Raw genomic sequence first — 27,004 nt, 5'->3', positions numbered from 1 at the left:
GATTACTGGGTTTTATATGTCATTACTAATGGATATTTACTGATAATATTCCAATTTGAAAATTAGGATTGCTCTTCTAGTTATGTGTAGTTCTGTACATTTGAAAATTACTTTAGACACACAGTGTCCCATATTTTAAGAAAGGACAGGAAAAAAGTATACTGATTCCAAGGAGATAAATAAATAAGGCTGACCAAAAAATCAGTAACTAATAACTAACAATTATCAATAAAGGAAAAATCATACGCATTTTGAAATTTGGATGAGTAGAGCTTAAGTGTTTGAAAAAAATAATTTGGAGAAATGTATTATTTTATCCTAACAAATGAAAATAACTATTTTATAAGAAGGAAATACATACTCAATTACAACAATTAATAGTTTAGTAGTACTCTAACAATCTAAAATATCCATTTGAGTCAAAGAATAATGAAATAGATTCAATCAGCAAAAAGAAAAGAAACTCTAGAAATAATACTTCCGTTAAAGCTCTTAACAGTAATTTTACTTTAGTCTACTTCATTTTTTACTTCTCTATTTTTAAGTGGCTATAAATTCCATAAATAATATTGAATCTATAATTTGAGTGAGAGTGAGCCACAAATTATACATTCTAAATGTCAATGTAAAAAAAAAAACATAGTCTAATATGTTGGCTTTCAAACTGTTTTGAACTGGACCCACAGAAATAGATTTTACTTTGCAACCCTGTATACACTTACCTTGCATTATATGTGTACATGTAAACAAATGTCAACAAAACCTATACATTACTTGAAATCAAGTCTAATATTTACTATCTTTAAAATTCTACAAAAAAGACTGATTGCTATTCACTAAATTTATTTCTCAATTCACTATTGGACCTTGACTTGCAGTTTGGAAATCATTGATCTAATAAATCTTATGGTTCCATAAATTATGTTAAATACATACATACTTTGACTGTGTCAGAACCCAACAATGTCTTTGGGGACCTTGAAGGAGAATCAGAAGAATGCTGAAAAAAAAAGAAAGGAAGGAAAGAAGAAGAGAAAAGGAAAGAAAAGGACAAGCCTGTGAGGCATCATACTAAAGTAGAGGAAAATGAAGAGAAGCAAAGCAAATGTTTGAATTGCACATTCTAGTCTAAAGCATTACCATAGACAAGGAATCCTGTAAGACCTTATCAATGGTAGCACAGAGCTCTTCAGTTTGCTGCCTGAGCTGTGCAGGAAAATAGAGCTGGAAGAATTGAAACCAGGTACTGGGTTAGCAATAAGTTTTGGAATTGCATACCAAAAGCAGGGGTAATCTGAAGTTATTACCTCCACTGGTGGTTCTAATGTGTTGTCCTTGGAGACACTTTCAGTCTTGGCTGGTTCATCTAGTGCCTAGTGATAAATGAAATAGTTCTTATATGAGGCTTCTAGTCATACAACTGGAGTAGAAAAGTATCTTCAAAGAAAGCCTTGTATGTATTAATATTCCAAGAAAAAATATTTAAAGTATTTGATGAGCTATTCTTTAACATGAAGACATTTTTCTTTTAGGTCTTAAGTTTAAGTCTTTAATCCATCTTGAGTAAATTTTTGTATAAGGTGTAAGGAAGGGGTCCAGTTTCAGTTTTCTGCATATGGTTAGCCAGTTTTCCCAACATCATTTATTAAATAGGAAACCCTTTCCCCATTGCTTGTTTTTGTCAGGTTTGTCGAAGATCAGATGGTTGCAGATGTGTGGCATTATTTCTGAGGCCTCTGTTCTGTTCCATTGGTCTATGTATCTCCTTTGGTACCAGTACCATGCTGCTTTGGTTACTGTGGCCTTGTAGTATAGTTTGAAGTGAGGTAGTGTGATGCCTCCAGCTTTGTTCTTTTTGCTTATGCGGTCAATTTGGCTTCAGACTCTCTGTCTCTCTAATGATGGGAACTAGCCAAAATCTCTATTCCATTGTTTTCTCCTCAGCTGGGCCTAATGGGCACATTTGATAGTTATCCAGAGATTTGGGCAGAGTTTATCTACAACATTTAGGGATCCTTTTGGCACTCTCTTTTCTAGATTCTCCCCTACTTTCTAGTTTATGTATGACCTTACACTCTTCTCTGTTTCCTCATCTAATACGTTCTGCTGGGTTGTTGCTGAATTTTCACTACTTCATTGTGACCAGATAAGGGACTACCCATAAGGTGAAAAACTATAAAATCTAGAAACCAACGTAGTGCCATATTTTTCTTGCAAGCGTTGACTCTACTGCAGTTTCTACCTGCCTTGGTCATGCTTCAGTACCTTCAGATAGTTTTTTATATTCTTATCCAGAGTTTATCATTGTTATCTGTAAAACAGTTGGTCCAATACAAGCTACTTCTCTATTTGCAGAAGCAGAATAAGGTAAGCTAATTTTAAATTAATTCAAATTTCGATTTTCAGCACATATTTTCTTTATCACAGAGATTGTATAAATTCAGTCTCAAACCTGTCTCAGGGTAGGCTCGTGACTAAAGGTTATTTTTTCCTACCCTAAGCCTAGATTGATATAAGAAAATCTTATGGCCATTCACAGTGGCTTACACCTGTAATCCTAGCACTTTGGGAGGCTGAGGCAGAAGGATCGCTTGAGCCCAGGAGTTCAAGACCAGCCTGGACAACACAGTGAGATCCCATCTCTATAAAAAATTTTAAAAATTAGCTGAATGTGGTGGCATACACCTGTAGTTTCAGGAACTTGAAAGACTGAGGCAGGAAGATGGTTGAGCCCAGGAGTTCAAGACTGCAGTGAGCCCTGATCACACCACTGCACTCTAGCCTGGGCAACAGAGTAAGACACTGTCTCTAAAACAATAAAAATTAAAAAGCGGGGTTGTCATTTCCCTTTGAAAAATTTTTTTTAATCATACTTCTTGCAACTGAGAGTGTAACAATTCAAAAATCTTGATTCTTAACGGAGATGCAACTCCAGTTCTCTCTTACCAGAGCATCAGCACCATGATAAATGTTCTGAATTTCAGCCTGTTTTTAGTATTTGACCCTTGGGGATTTCCCCCACTTTTTTTTATGAGCTCAGCTTTATACTGGGTTGAACACACACAAAATTGTCAGTATTCAACTGAAAAATACTTGCCAAGATGGCAATTTCATGTGGCTTGACTTGTTTTTTAATCCATTTTTAAATTGATCATAGATTATAGGTATTTTACAACAGGAAGTTTTTCAAGCAATCTAGTTTCAATATGCTTTCAAAGTTTGAAAATCTATAGCTAGAAAGGTTGCACAAAAAATATATGCCACGGGTTCTGAAGACAGTTACAAAAGAGGTTACCAAAAATGCAATAAGCAATTGTAGGCACAAGACAGTTATTTTCAAGAGAAATATCGTCACTTGAATATATATGTTCTGGTAGATTTGTAAACAGAAAAATCAAAGATTCAGTTCTCTATTGTCATGTATTATATAACTTTTTAGAATTACAGTTTCCCTTCTCCTCTTATTTAGATTTGCCACCTATTTCTCATTTCTTTATTCCCATTCTGAGGTAGACATATCCTGACAGAAGGTGTTATGCCACCTGTGAAACCATGGAATCCATTGCTCATCAAAATCTCTTTTCCTCCTTCTAACAACCAGGGATCTCCATCCAGAACTATTAGCCTTGACAAAGAGGTACCAGGTCCAGATGCTAGAACTGCCATTTTGGCATGGGATATAACCCTAAGAATTCAGAAAAGTGACTTTAAAAGATAAAATTTTACCATCCCATGTTTTAATAGCTCATAAAGGTAAATATTGTCTGGAAATTTTGTTTTCAAAATCCACTTCTCTGTATTAAATAACAAAATTTGGAAGGTTGGTTATGATAACCTAATAAAAACATTCAATATTGCTTCTTTCTTACCATAACAAAAATCTATTTTGTGCTTTCTTTCATCATTCTTTAAAATTATGATTAATCATGAGAAATGATTGGCAGGAACTGAAAATTTCATAAAAATAACTCTTCACTGGTGTTCAGATGGTTTAATATTTTCCTGGCATGGTGTTTCAATCACCTCCTGTTCACCTTGTTAAAGGGGGAGAGGTTCCTTTCCTTGTGTTACAGGGATAGATGGTTACATAACTCTTGACACTGTACAGATAAAATCCACAACAGTTTATTAGTCACATATACTCACAGTCCAGGGAAGGGGGACACCACAAAACATGCAGGGCCACATGGAGGTCACAATAAGGAACAACCAGGGGTTGTGGGCACCCAGAGAGTAATGCACCCCTGGTTCAACCAAAGGATATGATTGGCTTGTTTGAACTGGAACCTATTACTAAGGCATACTCAGGAATTCCACCTGGTCAGCTGGATAAGGAGGGTTGTTTGGCTAGAGGACCTTATCTGCAGGAGCAGAGTGAAGAGGGGAACTTGCAATTAGGCCATTTGAGGCTCTCTCAATTCTAGCAGATGTCAAGGTAGCACACAATATTGGGCCTTAATTTTAGGCCTTACACCACATGTGACCTCTACTATAGAGAAAATTGTGGAAACAAAAAATGTCAGAAATTGAAGACCAGGACTAAGAGCTAGCTCCTCAGGACAGGATTTTGTTCTGACCCTTCCTCACCATTCCAACAATGCCTTTCATATGCTCCTCACTCAAAGGCTGCTCTTTAACCACAAAGAACTGCATGAGTTCTTTGAACTTTTGGTGATCTTTTGAACTACATGTGATTAACTCTCCCTAGATCCACTCTCAGTTCACTTAGAGAATTCCTATTCATCCTGAAGATCCAAATCAAACTGCTTTATAACATCTTTCTTGGCCTCACACCAGGCAAAGTCAGCCATTCCCTGTTTGGGGCACCATATCACTTTGCACATATCTTAAGCATATTGCATCATAATTACTTTTTAAACTATATCTTTACCCTACTGGACTATTTGTCCTATTAGACTACAGAAAATATGATATTTATCTTTGTAGGCCCAGGATAGAGAATATGATAGGTGCTTAGTAAAGGTCTTTATGATGAATCACTGGGTAAACCAATGAATAAATGAAGTTAAGTTAAATTAATAAATGAATCATAGAAGTAATATGATTTAAATACTCCCTGGTAAAATGCTCTAGAGAAGTGATTTAAACTCTTTGAGTAATTTAATTGACAAATAAACTATATCTTTCTCTATATTACAGTTAAATTTGTTTACCATCAAAGATTTGAGCATATAATCAATGCTAGTGCAATGCAATTATTTCCTTTTTCAAACCAAACCAAATAAGACTAATATTTTAATTAGTCTGTGGAAACTTATTCTGGCAAACATAACTTTTATTAGGTTACTTGTGATATTGAAATTCACTCAGAGAATGACAGAACTATCTACTCAGGTCCCTTGGAAAACTATAGAAGATAACAGGTGTTAGGTCAGTAATGCTGAAATTCTGAAGTGGCACAAAATACTCAGGCTGTATTTTTAAAAATTGGATGGGGGGCTTATTTTGAACTTAAACAGTCTTGAAATTTACTAGAATAGATTTTTTTAATTGACTGTGCGTTACTTGTCAGATGTATCATTGTGATATACACCACTTCTAGCAACCATAAAAAGTAGCTTCTTTTTCTATTGCCCAAAATTTTCTTTTAAAAGCATATTTTAAATCTCCATTAGTAAGAATTCTGACCAGAGATTGCTTTTTGGCAAGCTAGCCAGCAGGAAGATATTGTTTCTCTAGATTTATTCATTTTGGGTAAAAGTCTCTTAAAATATTATCTAATAAATTATTGTTATTAAAAATATATATTTTCTACCAAATTGGACTACAGAAATTGAGGCATAAATGGAATATTCTTTGAGCTCATTCATCTTAAAGAATTCTTAACTAATACAAATAATCAGAAATACTCTCATTACAAGTGTTGGTAGTTTGTTCAGAAGTGCCAACTTTGGGGCCCAGCTTTTGAAAAGATACCAAATAAATCTCATAGCAGAAAAGAATTTCTGAACTTAGCACTACATTAAAATTAGGAGCCAAGAACTATGAAAAAGCATTGTAAATCAAAGTCCTTGTGTAAAAGTATGCCAATAAACTGTAATGGGTATTCCCAGTTATGAGTGTCCCTGATGAAACTGCAAACACTTTTTAGTCAAATATATGGAGTTAGTCTAATTTGCTCCCTTAAAATATAGGATGAAGTTCTAAAAGTAGGGGGTTGGAAAGTAAACTGCCTCCAAAGGAAGAATGATCTAACAGAATCTGTAAACTTTTTGTTAGACTATCTATTTGATTGAATTTCAAAAATTTCATTTCTGAGTTATTAGATTTTGGTAATGATCAAATCAATTCCCCCAAAATTATGTGTAGCCTAAATTCTCCTATATTTGTTAATATGACCTGCTATTTGGTAGAATAAATCCCCTAAGGACTACAAAATACTTACTGGACTAATACAAAACCATGTGTAGGATAGTAGATATTGTTAGAAAAATAAATCTCACTTTGATTGTCTAGTTGGAGATTCAGGCCTGAATAACATACACCGCTGAAGAAAAGGAAAAATAGTACACTGCAAACCAAAGGAGCTTGGAGGTATATAAAGTAGGGTTTCTTTAAAGATCTAGGAATATTTGCCAGTAAAATATTTTTACATGATTGGTTTAAAAATATCAATAACTGAAGAACTCTACTTGGTGATTTTACTCCCAAGAGCTTTGGAAAGTTAAATGTTTGTTCCTCCCACAGAGAAGGGAGTTTTTGCAAACCATTCCAACCAGTTTCAAACCCATTCCAGCAAAGCTCAATGGTAGGGGAATCTATACTTTTTTGCATTCAATTAAGGATGTCAGAAGGGTGTTCTTTATTTCCAGAAGCACTTCCTTCACTGTAATTTGCCTCATCTCTTTCAGTAGCTCAAGGAATTGAGCTGGTTTGTAATCCATCACTCTCTCAAATCATCTCAGAGCCACATTATTTCCCATTTTCTTTTAATTTTTCCACATAAAAACAAAATACTCTTCTTGCTCTCATTTAATGAAGATATAAATATATTTTAGCAAGTAATGAAAACAAGTGTTGTAGGCAGGGATCCCATATGAGCATCCCTTACTCAATAATTCACTGTAGCTAGCTGATGTCACTGTATGGTACGGAACAGGGAAGGCTGAGAGCCAATCAGAGCTCCTCTGAGGTCCAATGTAGCAACTTAGTAACCTTGATGCTTTAGGGAATTTACTTGGCTTCTTTGAGCATCAAATTCTTCACAGAGTTGTGAAGATGAAAGCGCACTTAGCTCAATGTCTGATACACTAGAGTATTCAATATGGCAGCCTTTGTGATTGTATTGTCTAATCTTCAAAAGTGCCAGCTTAATTCCCCTCTAGCAGAAGGCTGTTCTATAAGCTTTTCCATGGAAGTAGAATTGATGAGGCTTATTCTGTCCTAAAGAAAGACCCTTTGCTATTGTTGTTTTGATTAGCATACAGTAGTCTACTTTATTTTTATATGCTTATGAGCAAAAATTTGCCTTAAGAGCCTGTGGAATAAAATTGGAAATTTTAGAGACCTATCTGGCCCCAAACTAAACTTATTTATTTAATGAACATTTAGTAAAGAATATAGTATATCTGTCTCTTCAAGAAGTTCAAGATAGAGAAAGAAAGCAATAAATATGCATAATTAAATACAATTTGATAATTTTTTTAAATTATGCACATAGTAGACAACTACCGGAGAACCATTTACCATAGATTTGAGTCCTGGACTCTTCTCCATTATTAAAGAAATTGGGAACACATTTGCCTCTTGAACTAGAATCTAAATTAATCAAGGTTTCTCTAATACAGGTCATGTGCTAAATTAGCAATAAGGTTTTGTTAAATTTTTAAGACATAAAGATTTTTTTTTTTTTTTTTGAGACTGAGTCTCACTCTGCCACCCAGGCTGGAGTGCAGTGGCGCTATCTCGGCTCACTGCAACCTCCACCTCTTGGGTTCAAGTGATTCTCCTTCCTCAGCCCCTGGAGTCGCTGGGATTACAGGCATCTGCCACCATACCCAGTTAAATTTTTTTTGTATTATCAGTAGAAACAGGGTTTCACCATGTTGGCCAGGCTGGTCTCGAATTTCTGACCTCAGGTGATCCACCCTCCTCGGCCTCCTAAAGTGCTGGGATTACAAGCATGAGCCATCATGCCCTGCCAAGACATAAAGAGATTTTAAAATATTCTCACCTAAGGACATATCTTTAATAAGATTGGAGTTTAGCAACTCATGCTTTAAAAAATTAAATAGGCAACTTAGCTGGGTGTGGTGTTGTGTACCTGTAGTCCCAGCTACTCAAGAGGCTGAGGCAAGAGGTTTGCTTGAGACTAGAATTTCAAATCTAGCCTGGGCAACATAGCAAGACTCCATCTCAAAAAACGAAACAAAAAATCAAAGAGGCAACTTAGAATAAATAGACTTGACAGTTGACAGGATATATTAAAATTTTGCCTTTTTCTTTTTATGCCATCATTTTTATTAGTTGTTAAAATAACTAATTTTATATTCCCTGCACCAAAAAAAGTTTTTCCTATAACTTTCCATTTAAAGAATTAAACCTGTAATTATTTTTTGCTACTTATAAAACTGAGCTGCTCCAGAATTCTTCTCTTAAGTACACACTTCTTATGAATCAAATGTATCGTGAAAATGGCAAAGAGTAATGCCATTTATTAGGAACATTGTACCTAGCCCCAGCCCTAATTTTATCCTCAGAAATACTTATGAGGAAGTAAACAGAGAATTTAAATTACTTTCAAGGAAAAAATTTATATTTTCATGTAAAAATATTAATCATTGGTAAGACAATAAAGATGCATATTCTTTGATTTTATGGAAATACTTCTTCATTCATTCTCTCCTCCTTTAACAACATGATAAAAATAATAATCTATTTACTTGGAATATTAATATGTGTCAAACAGTTTAACTTTTTACCTATTGCTATCAGACTCAGATGATAAGAAAAACTAGTCAATGAAAGCGAGACCTTTAACTTTCTCTAAAAAGACAGCACACATCAAGATATATCACAAGACTGATATGGTTTGGCTGTGTCCCCTCCCAAATCTCAACTTGAATTGTATCTCCCAGAATTCCCATGTGTTGTGGGAGGGACCCAGAGGGAGGTAATTGAATCATGGGTTCCAGTCTTTCCCATGCCATTCTCATGATAATGAGTAAGTCTCGGGAGATCTGATGGGTTTATCAGGGGGTTCTGCTTTTGCTTCTTCCTCATTTTCTCTTACCACCACCATGTAAGAAGTGCCTTTGATTCTGAGGCCTCCTCAGCCATGTGGAACTGTAAGTCCAATTAAACCTCTTTTCCTTCTGGTCTCAGTTATATCTTTATCAGCAGAGTGAAAACAGATTAATAAAAAGACTAAAAATAAAGTCCATATCAACTTATTTTATCTACAGACCTTAGTATATTGTTGAACATACCGTAATAAAGTCTATGGACAGTCACAATGTAATCTGATTACTTTATAATCATTTGCATTTCATCCTCATGTCATTCTTGGAGAAGATGATTATTGGCAGGACGTTAAGCCAAAGACCCTGATGAAGCCAACACAATAAAAATCATACCTTACATTCATCTCTCCCTAGAAATCCTTATTTAAGACTTAAGCTACAAATGCTTCCTTCTTAAAGGTTCACAGGGGAAAAATGATAGAATATGGAATAAGATATAAATTTAAATTTTGATGCAGACAATAAATTACAGAACAGAAGTACCAGAAACCTCATGTTCCCTGCCAACAAAGTGTACTCTTTTAAAAATGATGGGCTTCATCCAGGGTTGATTAAAACTGAAACCAATCCAGTAATTCAATGAGAGCTTAACGTCTCATTGCAAGGGATGCCGGTATTTCAATTCGGAAAAAATCTTGCTTTTAAAAATAGCATTATTTTTTAAAAAGTAAATCTGGTTTCTCATTAATTATACTATATGCTGTAGAAAAGAATGTGGCATAAGATACCCATCATGGGTTTAATCCAATTGGAGAGATAATTGTTGAAATAGCTAAGACATGAATTATTTTTGTTAGCTCCAGCTTCAAGGCATTCCACAGCATGGACCCTACCCAAGTACTATAATGAGTCTACAACATTACCTACCCCTGAATTGTGGTGTTCTGTGTGATATCAAAGGGATCTCAGAAAACCTTCTGTGATTTAAAATATTGCAAGATTTTTATTCTTCCATAAATAGAAGAGTTCCTCAAGATTATAGTCCTAATTTTCCCACTCAATTCAGAAATAAATCCCTTTTATTTCAATGGCATTAAGATAAAGTCTATTGTATAAACAGATGAGTATAAATGATTAAATTGTCAGATTTATTTTTTAAAACTATAACACTGAAAGGAACAATGCAATATCATTCAAAAAATACTATTGAAAATGGAGGTTACTCATAAAATCTTTAGATAAGGCTTTGATATTTTAAAATTCTTACAAAGTAAAATTTCTTATTGAGGAACACATAACATGGGAAAGCCAGCAGAAAATATGTGGAATAATTTAAAGGACCTAAAGAAAAAAAAATTCACTTCACATCTGAGACCTTTGAATAAGTTAAATATTTATGATCCAAAAATTATACTAGCCAAGAGACAACAACCTACACTAGCCCTTATACAATAATTCAGCCCCCTCTAGAATAACACTATTTTAAATTTAGATATCATGTTTATATTTTTTGTATGAAAAATAGAAATCATAATTTTCCTACAGAATGTTTTATTTAAAATTAAAAACACAAAACCTTTTGCACATGAACTTGTATAATAGGCTAAATACACATCAATATCACCATACACATTTATGAAATGGGTTTATAATAAAATTGGAAATTAAACTAATGACTTCATTTTCACTGACTAATGAATAAATTATAAGCTCTATAATTTAGTTAATTGGAAGAGAATTCTGGAAACAATCCTAACAGACAGAGATTCTGGAAACAGTACTGACATCTAGTCTTATCTCACAAAAGACTTTCAGAAAGAATTAACTTTCATTTTTCTAAATAGGAAATTTACATAGTAGCAGAACATAGTTCCAGAAGAATGTGCCTAGATGAGGTGAGACAAGTATGAGGCAAAGACCATGAAACAGGCTCCTCATCTCCTCTTTGCCTCACTGCTGATGGAGAGTGATTCTCCCACATCTGTGAAAGCACACACTTGTGACCAGGTTCCAGAAATCGCCATCCAAAATAAGCAGAGAGTCTGTGGTGTGGGAACTCTGCCACCATCTCCCACCATTATGGCCCCAGAGTGTGGAATAAGGGGCAATGGAAAAGTGTCCCTTTCCACAACCTCCAGAAGTCTCCTGAAATCCGTGTTTTAGTCCCATGTCATCTTTTAACAGACAATAAGGGGTAGAAATTCAGGAGAGATGCTAGGGAAAAAGCTGCAGATTTTCCTGCAGCCTAGTGAACCTCCAGTTCAAAGCACTTACATATACAGAACATGGATTGGACACTACCTGTGTATAATGTGGAATTAATGTCCACCTATACACTACTTGTTCCACTAACAATTCCTACTTATTAGATAAGAGATCATACAAAGGTTTTACTCTTCAGATCATGCTAAAAGAATAAGAATGTAGATTTATAAACCAGTGATCATAATACCACCTGGTTGGCAAACAACGTTTTGATAAATGATAGTCTTTGAAACACCATAATTACAAAGAAAAAAATGGACTTAGTGCATTGAGAAATAAATTGACTAAATACATAATCATAAAAATAATATATGAAATGAATAATTTCATAGACTTGGTAACTCATTTCACTTTGATTCTGATATCAATCCTCTATTTGGCTTTCATTTAAACATGCGTAACATATTTATTAAACAAGAGGCTTCAATTTAATTTATCTACTTGTGTAACAACCTATAATTTTATTATTAATGACCCTTAATAGCAAAGCAAAAATCTCTTGGAGTCATGTGAAAGCAGTTGGGTCACTGAGAGTCATCTCAGTCTTCCCTTCTGTTCATGAAAGTAGGACCACTGGCTGGCAAGAATGGGTGGGTGAAGAGGTTTAGTCCACAATGGAATCTATGAGGCTAAGTTGAATACTCAGCTATAATATCTGAGTATCAGTATAGTACAATGGTGGAAGACACTGTTAGTCACCAAGTCTTTACCAGTCAACAACCCAATGTGGCCAACTCTTCACAAACAATCCCATTTCACCTCAATTATTTTGATCAATATGGACAGATATGAAAGTTCTTGATATGAAAGTTTTTAAATATAATAATTATTTAAAATTCCAAAGAACGGAGATCTATCCAAATCTGAATCAAGTTTCCCAAAGCAGCTTGACAGTGGACTAAACATCCCTAGGCTCATATTCAGTCTCTAGCAATAAACCAATAATATCTCCAATTATATTCACCGAAATGTTTTCACCACATCATCCTAAACTAAGAATGGAATGTTATTTTAGTAAAGGCAGAACTTTAAAACAGAAATCTTCCCAACAGAAATTTTAGAAAACATTTTAAAAATCACGTTAGAAACGTAAAATTCACTGTTTTTGAGCCAACACTGACCTTCTGTTCCAAAAGCAATGTGTTTGTAGGGATTGCTGCAAAAGCCTTGTAGCTTGACTTGGTCTTGTATTGCTAGAATGGGCAACCAGAAAGCAAGAGTAGAGATGAAAATGGGAAAGAATATGACATAATTTTCAGACAGTTCTACCAAGTTAAATGGCACGTTATCAAATGAAGAAAAGGGTTATTATGCTGAACAACTTGTTTCTGACAGAAACAATTAGCTTACCATGTTAATATTTTATTAGAATGAGAAGCGAAGAAATGCCACAGTAAAATATCAGCCTAGAGATTACAGGCAACTATATGCCACTCCATTTCAGAGCTTAAAAACTTCCTTTACACAAAGTTATATATAAATTTTTCATTGGCAGCATTCCCTAATAGGAGTACTATTCTATACATGAGGACAGGAGATGGCTCTGCTTGATCCTCAAAGGACTGTTTCTTTTCTACAGTGTCACAATTAACAAATATTATGCCAATAAGTGTAATTGAGCTCTTGATCATTTTCTTGCATCATCCATAAAAACACAGATCAAAATACATAAAAATTAGCAGCCATTGTTTATACAAGCAGCAAAGTAGTCAATAATTTGAACATAAATAATATCAGCAATGTAACTTCATAAAGAAAAACAAAAAGTACACACTCTTGATCTTAAACTCATCTTTTAAACCTCATCACCCCCTGCACCTTCTAACAGTTATGTTAATGAAGCAAATGTTAAAACTTCCTAAGTGTTAAGTACAACTCAGAATAATACAGTTCAGTGTTGTAGAATATCTGGGGGAGATGGGCGAGCATGAGGAAGCTGTAGAAATCAGGATAAATATGCATAATCAAAAACTCAGTTTTGATACTGCTCTGGGTCTCCAGCTGATGAACTGAGTTCAAGGCTCCTGTCACTTCAGATGCCCTTGTCTCAGGCAGCTTCCCCAGCGGCCAGTACCAGTGAGTAAATTGGCACAGAGCTCCAGGCTATCTTAGTGTCTTCAAAAGCAAACCAAAGTGTCTGCAGAAGACAACGTCATCAAATAAAATTAAACCTTGGGTTTTATAGATGTAGTTGAAGGAAGCTTCATTAAAGTGGGGTGGTGAAGGTAAGAGGCTAGCACATTCATTTTCCTTAGGAAAAAGTTGAAGTCATGAGGAATCAAAGTGCCAGACCCAGAAGAAGAAAGTCGGCATCCAGCTAACAGCAGAACGCATTCTCTTTTTCACTGTTTTCTTTCTTTTCTTGGTATACTGAGTTAGATAATGAAAAGGAATTAGCAACCCAAGGCCTGCATGCCAGCAAGTGTCATAGAAAGTCACACTAGCAAGATAATCAGTCACCCACAAATACATGCTCACTTACACACTCTGATTCATACACATGAATATATACATATATACATATGTACTCACATACAGACACACGCACACAATCATTCACAAACAGACACTCAGCAAAACGTGCACAAGAGCTCCGAAGCTGCACACTTTTTCCCAAAAAAGTACTCTGAATGTTTACTTGTCTTCCACTTTCCCTCCTCCATATAGCTCTTCTCCCTCGTAGGAAGAAGCTACGTGCCTTTCTGCAAGTCTCTCAGCTCTTAAGGAACCTACACTCCCATCTCCTACATGAGCGGCAATTGCTAGAAGATGTCTCAGGTCACTTCAAGCCCTAAGTTGCTACACTAACCCTGCACTGCTGTGGTCTCTAGACAACAATATATTTGGAAAAGGATGGAAATTGAAATACTATCTTTCCATGGGAGCTGACATTTATTACTATGCTGACATTTATTACTATTACTCATTTAATTTTACAGAAGTCCCATAACTAGACAGTTATTAAGAAAAGCAGAGGTCAAATGACTTGTCCAAGACCACACAGCCCATAAAGAGCCTGCCTGTGTCCAATATACATGCTTTCTCTATAATATTTTCTTCCAAAGAATACCTAAGCCTACATGTAATGCAGAATAAAATATACCATCTCACTCTACGACGGTTTTATGAATAGTTAATTGTAATTATACTTGCAATCATTATAACAATATCTAACAATCACTATGAGCCAGGTACCATTCTAAAAGCTTCATGTGAATTAACTCACTCAATTGTCACAACAAAGCTATTAGGTAGATACTATACTATCCCCATTTTATATACGGAAACTGAGGTACAGAAATGTTAAATAACGAATCGAAGTTCACCAGCTAGTACATGTCAGTCCTGGCTGGAATTTGGACACAGGCACTTTAGCCCAACAACTATGCACATATCTACAAATGCCCTTGCTTCTCATTTCAGGATGTGTAATCATTTACAGTGCTTGTTCTCCTATCCTCAACTTCCCTAAAGAATATAGCTGGGAAAGCCTGTACAGAGACATATCTTGTTATTTCACACAAAATGTCAAAGAATCTTACAATAAGAAGTGATATAGAAGGTCATTTGGTTCAACCCCCTCATCTGACACATGAATCTCTGTTCTGTTTAGTAGCCAAATGAACACTTGCTTGCCTCCCAAGGCAGAACATTCAGGTCTAAGTGTTAGAATTAGCACAAAATTCTCCCCTACATTGAGCCAAAATATGCTTCCTGCTATCTTATCTCATCGGTCCTATTTCCCCCCTCTTGAAATCATGGCTCATGCCAAGAGCTCTCTTCTGCATAATTATATTGCTTCCTTCACCAACTCCCTGATACTCAAGTGAAGAATTCCACTACCCTCATTGCTCTCCTCTGATAATATTCCTTAAAATTATAAAAAGTGTTTAATAGATGTGTTTTTAGCACATAGTAAAATATAATCATCAAATCATCACCTCCATGATATTGATAATAAACTCAATTAATGTAATGAAGATAATAATTGGGATCATCTCCTTAGTTTTTGTGGAGAGTTTAAAAATATGCAAGAAAGGAGGTTGGAATTACTTCATACTGTTGGATCACACTGAGTAGGCTATCATCTAAATTCCTAATCCTTTCATCTTTTTTCAAAACATTTACTAATAATTCCATCCTGTATTTATGCTTATTTATACCTTTTTATACCCAAAAAGAGAGCTTTAGGCATTATCTTTATCAAGTTTTATCTGATTAGATTGGGTTTGTCATTGTAAGCAATGAAGACAAGAAGTTTTAGATTATTTCATGAAACATTTTGTTAGGTGCGTCATTTTTATCTTCACTCAAATCATATGCTAAGGACTAGGAACTCCTGCCACTGGGGTCTCCCAACTTGGTGGACATTAACTGATCCTGTAAATCTATTTATGGATGTTCAACTAACGTATTTCTTCAAGAAAATTTTTCTCTTTCTTTTTCTTTTTTTTTTTGTGGGGGAGGGGGTGGCAGGGGATAGAGTCTTTCTCTGTTGCCTAGGCTGGAGAGCCATGGTGCGATCACAACTCACTACAGCCTCTACCTCCTGAGCTCAAGCAATTCTTCCACCTCAGCCTCCAGAGCATCTGGTAATACAGGCATGTGGCAGCATACCCAGCTAACTTTTTTTTAATTTTTTTTGTAGAGATGGGTTCTTACCACGGTGTCCAGGCTTGTCTTGAATTCTTAGGTTTAAGGCATCCTCCTGCCTCAGCCTCCCAAAGTGCTGGGATTACAGGCGTGAGCCACCATGCCTGGCCAAGAAATATTTATTGAGTACCTACTACATGACATGCACTACTCCTCTAAGACATACATACCCTTTCCTTTTCAGTATAAAAATCCCATTTATTGCCAAAAAAAAAGACACGTTTTGAGTCCACTGTTTTTCCTCTGGGTTCTCTTAACAATATATACTCTATTTAAATATAAATTTTTTATTCTAATTTGAAACACATTTCCTTTTAAGCATTTCAAGGCTTCCAGGTGCTAAACCAAATTCATTTATTTTCCTCTTTGGCTTAAAATTACTAATCATTCTAATGTGGAATTCCAGGGTTAGAGTAAACATTAGCTAATCATAGGAGGTAAAAATGATTGGCCTGAACCTGAATCTGGCAAACAAGGCAATAATACCTATTGATTCTCTCCAATTTGTAATCTATGCTTTCAGTTAACATTTAAAAAATATTTCTTAAATATCCTCTGCATGGTGCAGGTCAAAGTTTAGGTTTGGAAAACAAAATGGCATTTTATTACTCATGTTTACCAGAGCTAATCCTGTTTATGGGTAATGCTAGTTGCCAGCTGCAATATAAATTCTGGGTTTGAAGGTAAGGATAGCAAGAACACATTCTGCCCCTTCAGAAAATATTTTCCACTAAAGTCATATATCCTGTTGCTGATGTCTAAAATTTCACCACAGGCTCTAGTAATAAAGATCCATGAGGTCTCAAAGTGAACTATGTTAGTTGCTTTGAGGATCAGGGGTTTGGACTCACAGTTACACTTTAAGTGTGGTAAATCAGGGGCCCCTAACCCCCAGACCATAAACTGGTACCTGTTAGGAATTGGGCCAAACAGCAAGAAGTGAACAGCAGGTGAGTGTGTATGACTGCCTAAGCTCTGCCTCCTACCAGATCAGCAGCAGCATTAGATTCTTATAGGAGTGCGAACCCTATTGTGACTGCACAGGCAAAGGATCTAGGTTGCGTGTCCCTTATAAGAATCTAATGCTTGATGATCTGAGGTGGAACAGTTTCATCCCAAAACCATCCCCAAACCCCCAATCCATGGAAAAACCGTCTTCCATGAAACTGGTCCCTGGTGCCAAAAAGGTTGGGGACCGGTGCAGTAAATGCAAGAAACTTGGGTTGTATAAACAATAGGATGAGGAAACCATGGCGAAGGGCCTCACTACCACCATGTCCAACTTCTTCCAGAAGCATTCCTGGGCAGAGATGAGAGCATCACTCTACATGTACACTTTCTGCTCCTCGGTGATCATGTCTGTCTTACTTGAGTCAGAATCTCCCTGACATCAGTCCTGAGATGAAAGGTCAACCATTCATAGGAGATTGCCCGTTCATAGGAGATTGCCCAGACACTTCCTTATATCTGGATTACTAGCAGAGCACAATCTATAATGATCCTGATAATGGAAAAGCTAGAGGTGGAGGATACAACTGTCAAAAACTGCCTGGCAAAGCAGATGGGCGAGGTAGCAACTGAGAAAACTTCCCAGGACAAGTCCCTTCCCAGGACCCCTCTGCATCCCTCATTTATCTTTTCATTTCTCTAACACCTTAAATGGATAATTTTGTTTCATTTTATTATAATATTTTGCCATCCCTATCTGCCTGCTAGATCTTTTAGAGGAGAGATTTTATATTATTTGTTCTTTTATTTTCAACACCTAATACAAACCTGGCAGAGAAAAGATGTTCAGCAAATATTTGTTGACTTGAAATATCTAATTGAAAATTACAATAAGATTCAAGGACATGAAAAAACACAAATTTTTAGTTCTTCATCTATGGTTCAAGTCCTAGACAAGCCTGGCTAATTAAAGACCTTCTTCCACCACTCCAAGCATGCCTGAGAACATTTCTAATACAGATTTTTGAAGTCATTTTTCTTCATGACGTAAACCTATAACATTTGCTGCATTATCTTGATCCCTGGTTTTTCCTTTGACAATTCTCTTGTTTGAGTTAAACTGCACACTCCCCTCAATTAAAATGCAAATCCTGGCCAGCGTGGTGGTTCATGCCTATAATTCTAACAGTTTGGGGGGCCAAGGCAGGTGGATCACCTGAGGTCAGGAGTTCAAGACCAGCCTGGCCAATGTGGTGAAACCCCATCTCTACTAAAAATACAAAAATTAGCTGGGGGTGGTGGCAGGTGCCTGTAATCCCAGCTACTTGGGAGGCTGAGGCAGGAGAATCAATTGAACCTGGGAGGCAGAGGTTGCAGTAAGCCGAGATTGCGCCATTGCACTCCAGCCTGGACGCCAAGAGTGAAACTCCACCTCAAAAAAAAAAAAAAAAAAAAAGCAAATTCTCCCAGGGAGTGCGGGGTTAGAGAGGAAGACAAGCTTTTGTCAATCATTGAACATCTGAGTGCGAACCGTTACTAGGATCAATTCAGAGAGGCTAGCTGGAGAGAAGCACAGGAGTGGTACACAGAACTGGTCAGTATAGAGGCCAAGTGACAGATAGCATAGCTGAAAGAAGCCTGAAAAGTCAAGGATTCCCAAGAACTTTGTGAAGGGAGTGGAGTAAATGACAGTGAGATAAAGAGAAAAACAAAATAAGAAAGCACATAAGGCTAGTTTCAGCATTTTTTTTTTTATTTTCATTTCACATAGTGGCTCCGATGTTTGGTGAATGTTTGTTACTCTGCCTACAAAACATAATGGAAATCTTATCTTCACCTTCACTGCTATAACTTGACCATAGCCACCATCATCACTCACCTAGATTGTAGCAATAGACTTCTAAGTTCTCCCAGCTTAAACTTTCACCCTCTCATGGTCTATTCTTATTTAGCAGTGAGATAGTTAAGACTGTCACTTATCTATTTGAAACCCTCCAAAGACTTCCTGTCTTACTTAAAGTAAAAATCAAAGACTAAAGAGTGGCCCACAAGACCCTCCTACAGGATCCGGCTCCCAGCTACATCTCCCTCTGACAACTTCAACATCCTGTTCCTCACTGCTAGCCCAGAATGTGTTCTTTGTACCTGTCAAGCACTCTCTGGCCTCAGAGCATTTTCCTCACTATACTCTCTTAAGGAGTATCACCTCCTTGGATGTTACATTCTCAAAGAAACCTATCCCAATACCCCAACATAACTTGTGACACCATCCCTTCTCTATTTCCCTTGAGAATCAGGGCTATACTTTTCTCCATGACACATATGACCTTCTGACACACACAATAATTTACTTATTTGGAGGGGTTATTATTGATTGTTTCTCTTCCACCAAAGAATATAAACTGTCTTTGAACAGGCATCATTGCATATTTTATTTATTGCAATATCCTCACAGCTTTGAAAAGCACACCTATTAGGTAATCAATACATATTTATTGAATGACTGATTTGCTTGAACCCAGATTAACTATTTTATCTCATGCAGACACATTCCATATTGCTCATTTTCCAAATTACATGTGGTTCTGCAGAAATGAAGAAAGTCACAGATAGTCTGCTGCCACTGAGTTTTCAGTGTGATGTATTTGGGAATGTTTTGATGTCTTAAAGGAAGGAAACTTTTGTGAATAAAACACCAGTTATAAAGTTTTATGAAATATAAAATAGCTCTCAACTTGTTCCCTAAATAAGCTATGTGTCCAAATAGCTTTAAGCCCAGGGCAGGCCCATGAATGGAGAGTCTTTATAATTGGAACTAATCTTCAGACTGTCTTCGGTAAGCGGCAGACTCTACGAGGCTTTGATGTAATGCTTACCCTAATTTCCATATGGACCACCATAATAATTCACTAGGATAAAAATTTAAATTCTTTTATAAATGAAGGCAGAACAGATTGGGGACCCAGACACAACTCCATGGGTGAATTTTGTAATATCCAGTCTTTTGCATGGGAAAAAAGTCTCAGACAATATAGATGTTGATCAAAAAGTAGGCCAGGCATGGTGGCTCACGCCTGTAATCCCAGCACTTTGCGATGCTGAGGCAGGCGGATCACTTGTGGTCAAAAGTTCAAGACCAGCCTGGCCAACATGGTGAAACCCCGTCTCTACTAAAAATACAAAAATTAGCCGGATGTGATGGTGCACACCTGTAATCCCAGCTACTTGGGAGGCTGAGGCAGGAGAATCATTTGAACCCAGGAGGCAGAGGTTGCAGTGAGCCAAGATCACACCACTACACTGCAGCCTGGGCGACACAGTGGGACCTGTCTCAACAAAAAAAAAAAAAAAAAAGGCAGGCTGAGCAGCATTCAGATGCCCATCCTGTCTAAAGCAATGATTATAATGTGAAATAGTATTTTAAACTACATCTGAATTTAACATATCATAGCAATTATATCACACAAATGCAAGCAGATTCAGAACCTTAAGATTTTATGTATGAAAAAGAAACATTAAACACACTTTATATCTGAATTTAGCTCAGCATACTATGGTCGATTCATTTTATTTTAATATCAAAGGACAGTAGAGCCCAGACTTTAAACTAATATCCTCCAAGCACTCATGTTTTAATTAGATGCCATCTGTATTCTATGATCCCTATTATTTCAGAATCTCAGAGTGAGTAAAGCTGACCTAAATCTAAAGCTCTTTGATTTCAAAAAGAGTCCTGTGCTCAGCTTAGCATCACACTGGAAGGAGCAAGACAAGAAACAACCCATAAAAGCATGTAAATTCTTCAATATCACACAGCGTTTGTCTATTTCTTCCTATCATTCTGTAAAGTAATGTTACCAGTTTAAACACTAGTCAAACATCAAAAGAGCTTGGGATAAGATTTATCTATTCCACATCCATTTTAATAAGTTTTTTATACTCAAGATACGATTTCTGAAAATAATAGATTGTAATAAAAAAAAGTAGGCTGACTTTCTGATTTTTACCTAAAGAGATAATATAGCAAGATGCAAAGAGAAAATAAACATGAAAAAGAATAGCATTGTCTCATAGTCCATACTATTCTATTTTTGCAGAAGCTATTATAAATTTCACCTATGATAAGAAGCTTTTTTTTCTGTTCAAAGAAATCTATTGATATTTTTACTGGTAGTTAAATTATAATCATTCTTCTTATTTTCCTGTTCATCAAATTTACTTTGCATTTCTTTGAATTTTCTTTACTTGGAAATTTTTTAAAAAGTAAAAAGCAAATGCTGAAAATTCAATGTTGGGTGCAGGAAGAGAGCCCCAAAACAATAGGTCTTCAATAAATAGGCCTTTAATGTATCAAAAACCCTTTGGGGCTCACCCTCTTCCAACTCTCTGACTATATCCAAAACAGGAGAAAACATAAAGTGCGGTGCAACACACATAGAAATGCTTTGAAAAAGCTTCTAGAGTAAAATCACTTTTCACAAAAAAAGAATAAGTATATGGCATCATGGTTCAAAAAATGATAGTTAATGCACTCAGGAAACAGTAATGATTAGATTGTCAGTTCGTTTTAAATACTCTACAAATAAATTTTATAATCACATGTATGTATTTAAAATATAATAAACAGGTCAATTTACCTCAAATAAGTAGGATTTTCAATTGAGAATCACAGAAAAAGTTAAATTTTATCCATCTCATTTTCTTTGAACGTTTAAAATACAAGGACTTAATCTCCAATACATTTTTTAAATGACCCCAAAATTATATAAATTGGGAATTCTGGTTATAATTCCTTAATAATGATTTTCTTCATGAGAATTATACAGTCAGGCTAAATTGCTAACATGAGTTATTTCTTTGTAGCAATAAATGATAGTAATAAAGAACATGGCTTCAAGAATCAACAGACTTAACATTACATAAATGTCAGCTCCGAAACAGACCCATTACCTGGACAATTATTCACTGAACTTCAGTTTTTTGGTGTACAAAATAGGGAAAATAGTATTATCAACTTGATGTAGTTATAAAACTTAACTGATGTAATCCATTTTAATTAATTTTTCAACTGTTTTGTATACTATCATAGTTCCTGACTCGCAGAAAGCATTTGATATTGCTGCTATTATTACCGTCAGATTATAAGGCTAATCGTCTTATGTCTCCACACACAGACTTCTGAGATCATCTTCTGTATATTTGGTCAGATTGTTTTCCATTTCTGAAATGCCAACTTCTTTCCTCTTCATTAAGTTAAATCCTAAATATTTCCGACAGGCCTGACATTTTTTATAACTTCCCTTACTAACCATGTTCCATCACATTACTCCTGTTATATTGAACTCAGTCGGTGATTAATTATAATCTGACTTACACAATTAATTTTGCCTTATATTGGTTTTCTAGCTGTATTGTAGATTTAATAACTGTATATAGCCTCTCCAAATTGTGTATATTTTTTTCTACTGATTAAAATTGAATTGTTCTAAGACAAAAAAAAATCTCTTACTTCCCTTTAAAAGAAACCACACACACTCTGAAGAAAGCTAGTATAGTGGTACACATATAGCAGGTATTTAATGCATGTTTTTGACTTGAATTGTTTTGTGACATCATTTACAAGATAATGAGGGTCACTCTATCCCTTCAACGTGACATTCATCATCTGAAAAGTGACAGTGAAACATACCCTCCATGGTATTTCAAAGCTCTAAAACTACATTATTTCAATGTGCTGAGCTGAAAATCACCACCCCTTCTTATGCAGGCACTTTAACTGTTTTATTTTATTGATATAACAGCTATCAAATTCTGGGTATGGGTGATCCACAATCTGAATTACTTGAGAATAGTTGGGAAGCCAGCATGCCTTAGTGTAGAGTTGCTTTCTGCTATGAGAACGTGCTTGGCTATGTCACAGGCCTAGATCTAAGATAATATTCCATTTTATATTAATCCTGTCTACTACTCCATCAGTACAGGATATTTGGATGGATGCTAGGGTCCCTGTTAATAAACAATCAGAAACATATCATAGTCCTGAATCTCAACTACTTGCTTTTAATTCTGTCATTAGGGCCAATGATATAACTCATATTATGTCTGAGGAAAAATAACACCCTTGGAGTCATAGATAAAAGAAGTTAGGAAGAGAAAGAGGATTTTCAAAATCAAAGGATTTGACTGAAACACATAATTCCATACAGATTATAATTCATTTACACATTCAAATATACCAAGTCCTGGTACCCTCTTGCACTTTTTCTTCCTCCTTGTAGGAGTACAATTAATACTATAATTATTGATTTCTGCCTTGGGGAAAAAAAAAGATTCTTCCCTGTTTCAAAATAAGCATGCACCATGCAACATGCAAAAAATACCTTTGATTTCTTATTTTCTGGGCCTGTTGACATGGACAATGCACAAGGTGAAATCAGCTCCTCTGTCCTTGTTAGAGATATGGGAAGTGATGGGGTTGAAACAGGTGACCTGTGGTTGGGGGTGGCGCTTTCAGATTTCCCAAGTCTTGAAGGCAAGGTACCACTGCCGCAATGTGGGTGCAGAGCTGAGGGACTGAGCTGGGGCACCAGGGTGGGCAGATTGGCATGAGGGAGAGAGGAGGACCTCAAGTTGGGAAGAGAGGCAAAGTTAGCACTGGAGACAGGGAGTGAAGGAAGAGCTGAAGGATTCAGCTCCTGGCCAGATAGTTGGGATGACGCTCTTTTAGATCTGTTTATCAGGCTTGAAAGAGCTGGGGAAGGATGGAAACATTTCTCTGAAGAAGAGAACGTAGCTCTTTGATTAATAGGAGGAGATAGAGAAGATAATGCAGAGGAGGCTAATGTAGAAGGGTACGTGTGAATGTTTCTGGGGTTTTCTGGACCCCTGAGGTCACCATCCTGTTTACTCTTCAAAGAGGAAAGAGAAGAGCTTGGTGGAACAGGAGGAAGACCCACAGAACTGGATGTACTGGTTTGTAGCAGGGAGAGCATGGTATTGCTCTTCAAAGTAGGTGATGGTGTTCTCTCTACATTCATGGAAGCAAGGCTGCTGCTAGCCTGTTTTGTAGGAGAGAGGGAGGGCGCCTGAGAAAGCGTAGCAGACTCGGTGAAAACAGGCAGGTGAAAAGATTGCTGGGTCAATTCAGAAACCTGGAGTTCCCCTTGATCTGGTGACCCGGCTCTCAGGGAACAACTTGAGAGAGATTTTTTAGGCGTGGGTGGGGTCTGCTTTGCTTTTTGATCAAGTGTGAGCGTGGAAGAGGCCGGGGAGTTGAGAGAGAAGGTGGGACAGGATGCAGGGGAAAAGGGTCTTTGGTGGGAAGGGTTTGACTTGAGAATGGCAGTGAGAAGGGCAAGCCGGGAAGGCACCGGGGATTTTACCCCTGACTTTGAAAGATTTCCACTAGATGACATTTGGCTGCAGATGGTGGAAGAAGAGCCGTGGAAAGAGGAGGTAAATGGTTTGGGGCTCGGAGAGAGTGAATGCGTGACAATGCGGACTGGTATGTACGAGGCTGAATTCGACTTCAGAGAAGCACTGGAGGACGGTGGAGAAGAAGAGGTTCTCGGACTTTCTCCGCGACTAAGGACATGCGAGGTTAAAGTTGTCTTCTTGAGAACTTCAGAGGTCAGTCCAGGCTTTGGATCTGCTGCAGTTGAACTGGGTAAATTAGAACCTGATAGTTGAGTGGAATGGGGAAACAGTAACGTCGAGGAGGTGCCCTTCGATGCAGAAAAGGGTGTAGAGTGAGCGGTAGTTTGAAAATACGTAGCTGATTCTTCCACCACGGCCCCACCGACATCCAGCCTCCTAGTGTGGAACTCCTCTAGGACAGAGGCTCCCTCGAGGTTAACTGGGTCGGGTGGTGCGTTCAGATTAGTTGGAGAAACAAAGGAGAAAGCAGGTGGTTTACAGGCAAGCTGCTCAGAGGTAGTGGGAGAAGAAGTTAACTAGAGGAAAGAGAAATAGACAGATTGAAATAGGACATTATTTGTGAAACGATCAAAATATTCTTGTCACTTGTGCGATTATACAAACAATTTACACAAAAGGAGGCATCTTAAACCTCCACAAAAATGAAGGAAATTCTGTTTTGCTAATGAGGCCTTGCTCTGAATTCGAAATAAGATACAAATAAGCTGTGAAGCATTACATCCTATACCTCATTTATCCCACAGAATGAAATCAATATAAAATTGTATTGCATAGTTGGAAGATAATTCGTTGACAGCATCTAAAATAGTTATCTTAATTTTGAATTGTGTGATTTGGAAAGATTTAAATCACCATCAGTATAAATTGCAAATTTCACTTTGGAAAATTATTTTCTTCTATTGTAAGAATATAAAGCATGATATTATAATAACGACTACAAGCCTTAAAAAAACTTTAACACACTTCAAGTGTTTAAAATTCTGAGAGTTTCTACTACTTAACTCCTACATGCTGTGAACTTGGAAAAGTGCCTGGAATTCAAATGATGAAACACCCAGTGTCAACACAGAATGATAAATTGAGAGAGTGAAAGCTAAGTCCAAATTAAACAGGAAGTTTTAGCTTATTTTTCCTAATTATTTGCCAGAATGAACATTTAACATGAACATATAATGGACATTTAACAAATGATTTGGGTCATGCAGGAAGAAATAGGCTCTCTTTTGTGTCAAAAGAAGCCGGAACACTTTACAAATACAATCCACCTGAAACAAGGAAACCCACCAATCCAAATAAAGAGGAAATAAAGAAACCAAATAAAGAGGAAATAAAGAACAAAAAACCAAACACCGCATATTCTCACTCATAGGTGGGAATTGAACAATGAGATCACATGGACACAGGAAGGGGAATATCACACTCTGGGGACTGTAGTGGGGTGGGGGGAGGGGGGAGGGATAGCATTGGGAGATATACCACCAGCATGGCACATGTATACATATGTAACTAACCTATACATATGTAACTAACCTGCACAATGTGCACATGTACCCTAAAACTTAAAGTATAATAAAAAAAAAAAATAAAAAATAAAGAACAATTCATCATTTTACAAGAGAAGCTAGGGAGAGCCTGTGAAACAACTGGATGTAGGTAGTCTTGTGCCATTTTAAAAATCATCTAGTACTTTAAGATAAGCACTGAAGTTATAAATACTTTGAACACCTTTTAAACAGAACTTTCCCTTAACAGTCATTGATTTGATTATGTCAATATATAAAAGAAATAATAAACATGCATGTCTAATAAAGAATTTAGGGAATATCAATCATTCAAAATATCAATAAAGATTTCCATCAGATCTAATGCAGAAGTTTTCATGTCATATAGTTTTAATCTCTAAAAATATTTAAAACTGGCGAATTCATACACTCTCTCTAAAGTCATTTTCAAAACTCTCTTCTCCTAGAAAGGCTATCTGGAACTCTGGAAAACATTCACAATAATCTCAGTAACAGAAGATGCAATGTGCTCCTATCATTAGGTAAGTAGATGCTCCTAATCATAAATTCACCCTCAGATCCTATGTAATAGAGACCATCAATTATTTTAACAACCAATCTCTGTTGTAGAACTGCCTTGTATTTTTACTGCCTGTAAATCTAAAATAAACTGCTCCTGTATATATATTCAGTATTCCCTGATGTTTCTATGAGATTTCAAAGCATTTGAATAAAAACTGAAGTGACTGATCTGCTACCTAGTATCTTGAATACTTTCTGAGATTCTGACAGCACCAGATGTGGATCGCATATAGTTGTGCTCTTCCTCCTGAATCTGTACAGCTACATGAGGCAGAAACCCCAGATTCTCCCTTGTCGTCACATACCAGTCATTGCATAATGGCAGCTCGGCCTCCTAAACTCAGCTATTATTGATTTGTCCTCTTCTCTCTGATGAATGCTTGTAATGCTACAGGGCAGATTCTCAGCCTTTCT

General features: G+C 36.5%; 1 protein-coding gene across 10 annotated transcripts in view; it reads right to left on the bottom strand.

Annotated features, from left to right (window-relative positions):
* MLIP (muscular LMNA interacting protein) overlaps positions 1 to 27,004 on the bottom strand; it is a 243,042-nt gene that overhangs the window by 104,448 nt on the left and 111,590 nt on the right. For 6 of the 10 annotated variants that reach the window (XM_004044223.5, XM_055391123.2, XM_055391121.2 and 3 more), the window contains 5 exons: positions 23,450 to 25,021; positions 12,590 to 12,661; positions 1,308 to 1,373; positions 1,141 to 1,224; positions 941 to 1,000 (listed from right to left, as the gene is read on the bottom strand). In XM_004044223.5, the coding sequence (XP_004044271.2) occupies positions 941 to 1,000; positions 1,141 to 1,224; positions 1,308 to 1,373; positions 12,590 to 12,661; positions 23,450 to 25,021 (1,854 nt within the window). The remainder of the gene's footprint in view (positions 1 to 940; positions 1,001 to 1,140; positions 1,225 to 1,307; positions 1,374 to 12,589; positions 12,662 to 23,449; positions 25,022 to 27,004) is intronic. The other 4 variants (XM_055391120.2, XM_055391118.2, XM_055391124.2 and 1 more) reach the window with 3 other exon arrangements.

The sequence above is a fragment of the Gorilla gorilla genome, chromosome 5 (genome assembly GCF_029281585.2).
Source record: "Gorilla gorilla gorilla isolate KB3781 chromosome 5, NHGRI_mGorGor1-v2.1_pri, whole genome shotgun sequence".
Classification (NCBI taxonomy): Eukaryota; Metazoa; Chordata; class Mammalia; order Primates; family Hominidae; genus Gorilla; species Gorilla gorilla.
Note: the sequence above shows the minus strand (reverse complement) of the source record. Positions and strands in the feature narration are given on the sequence as shown.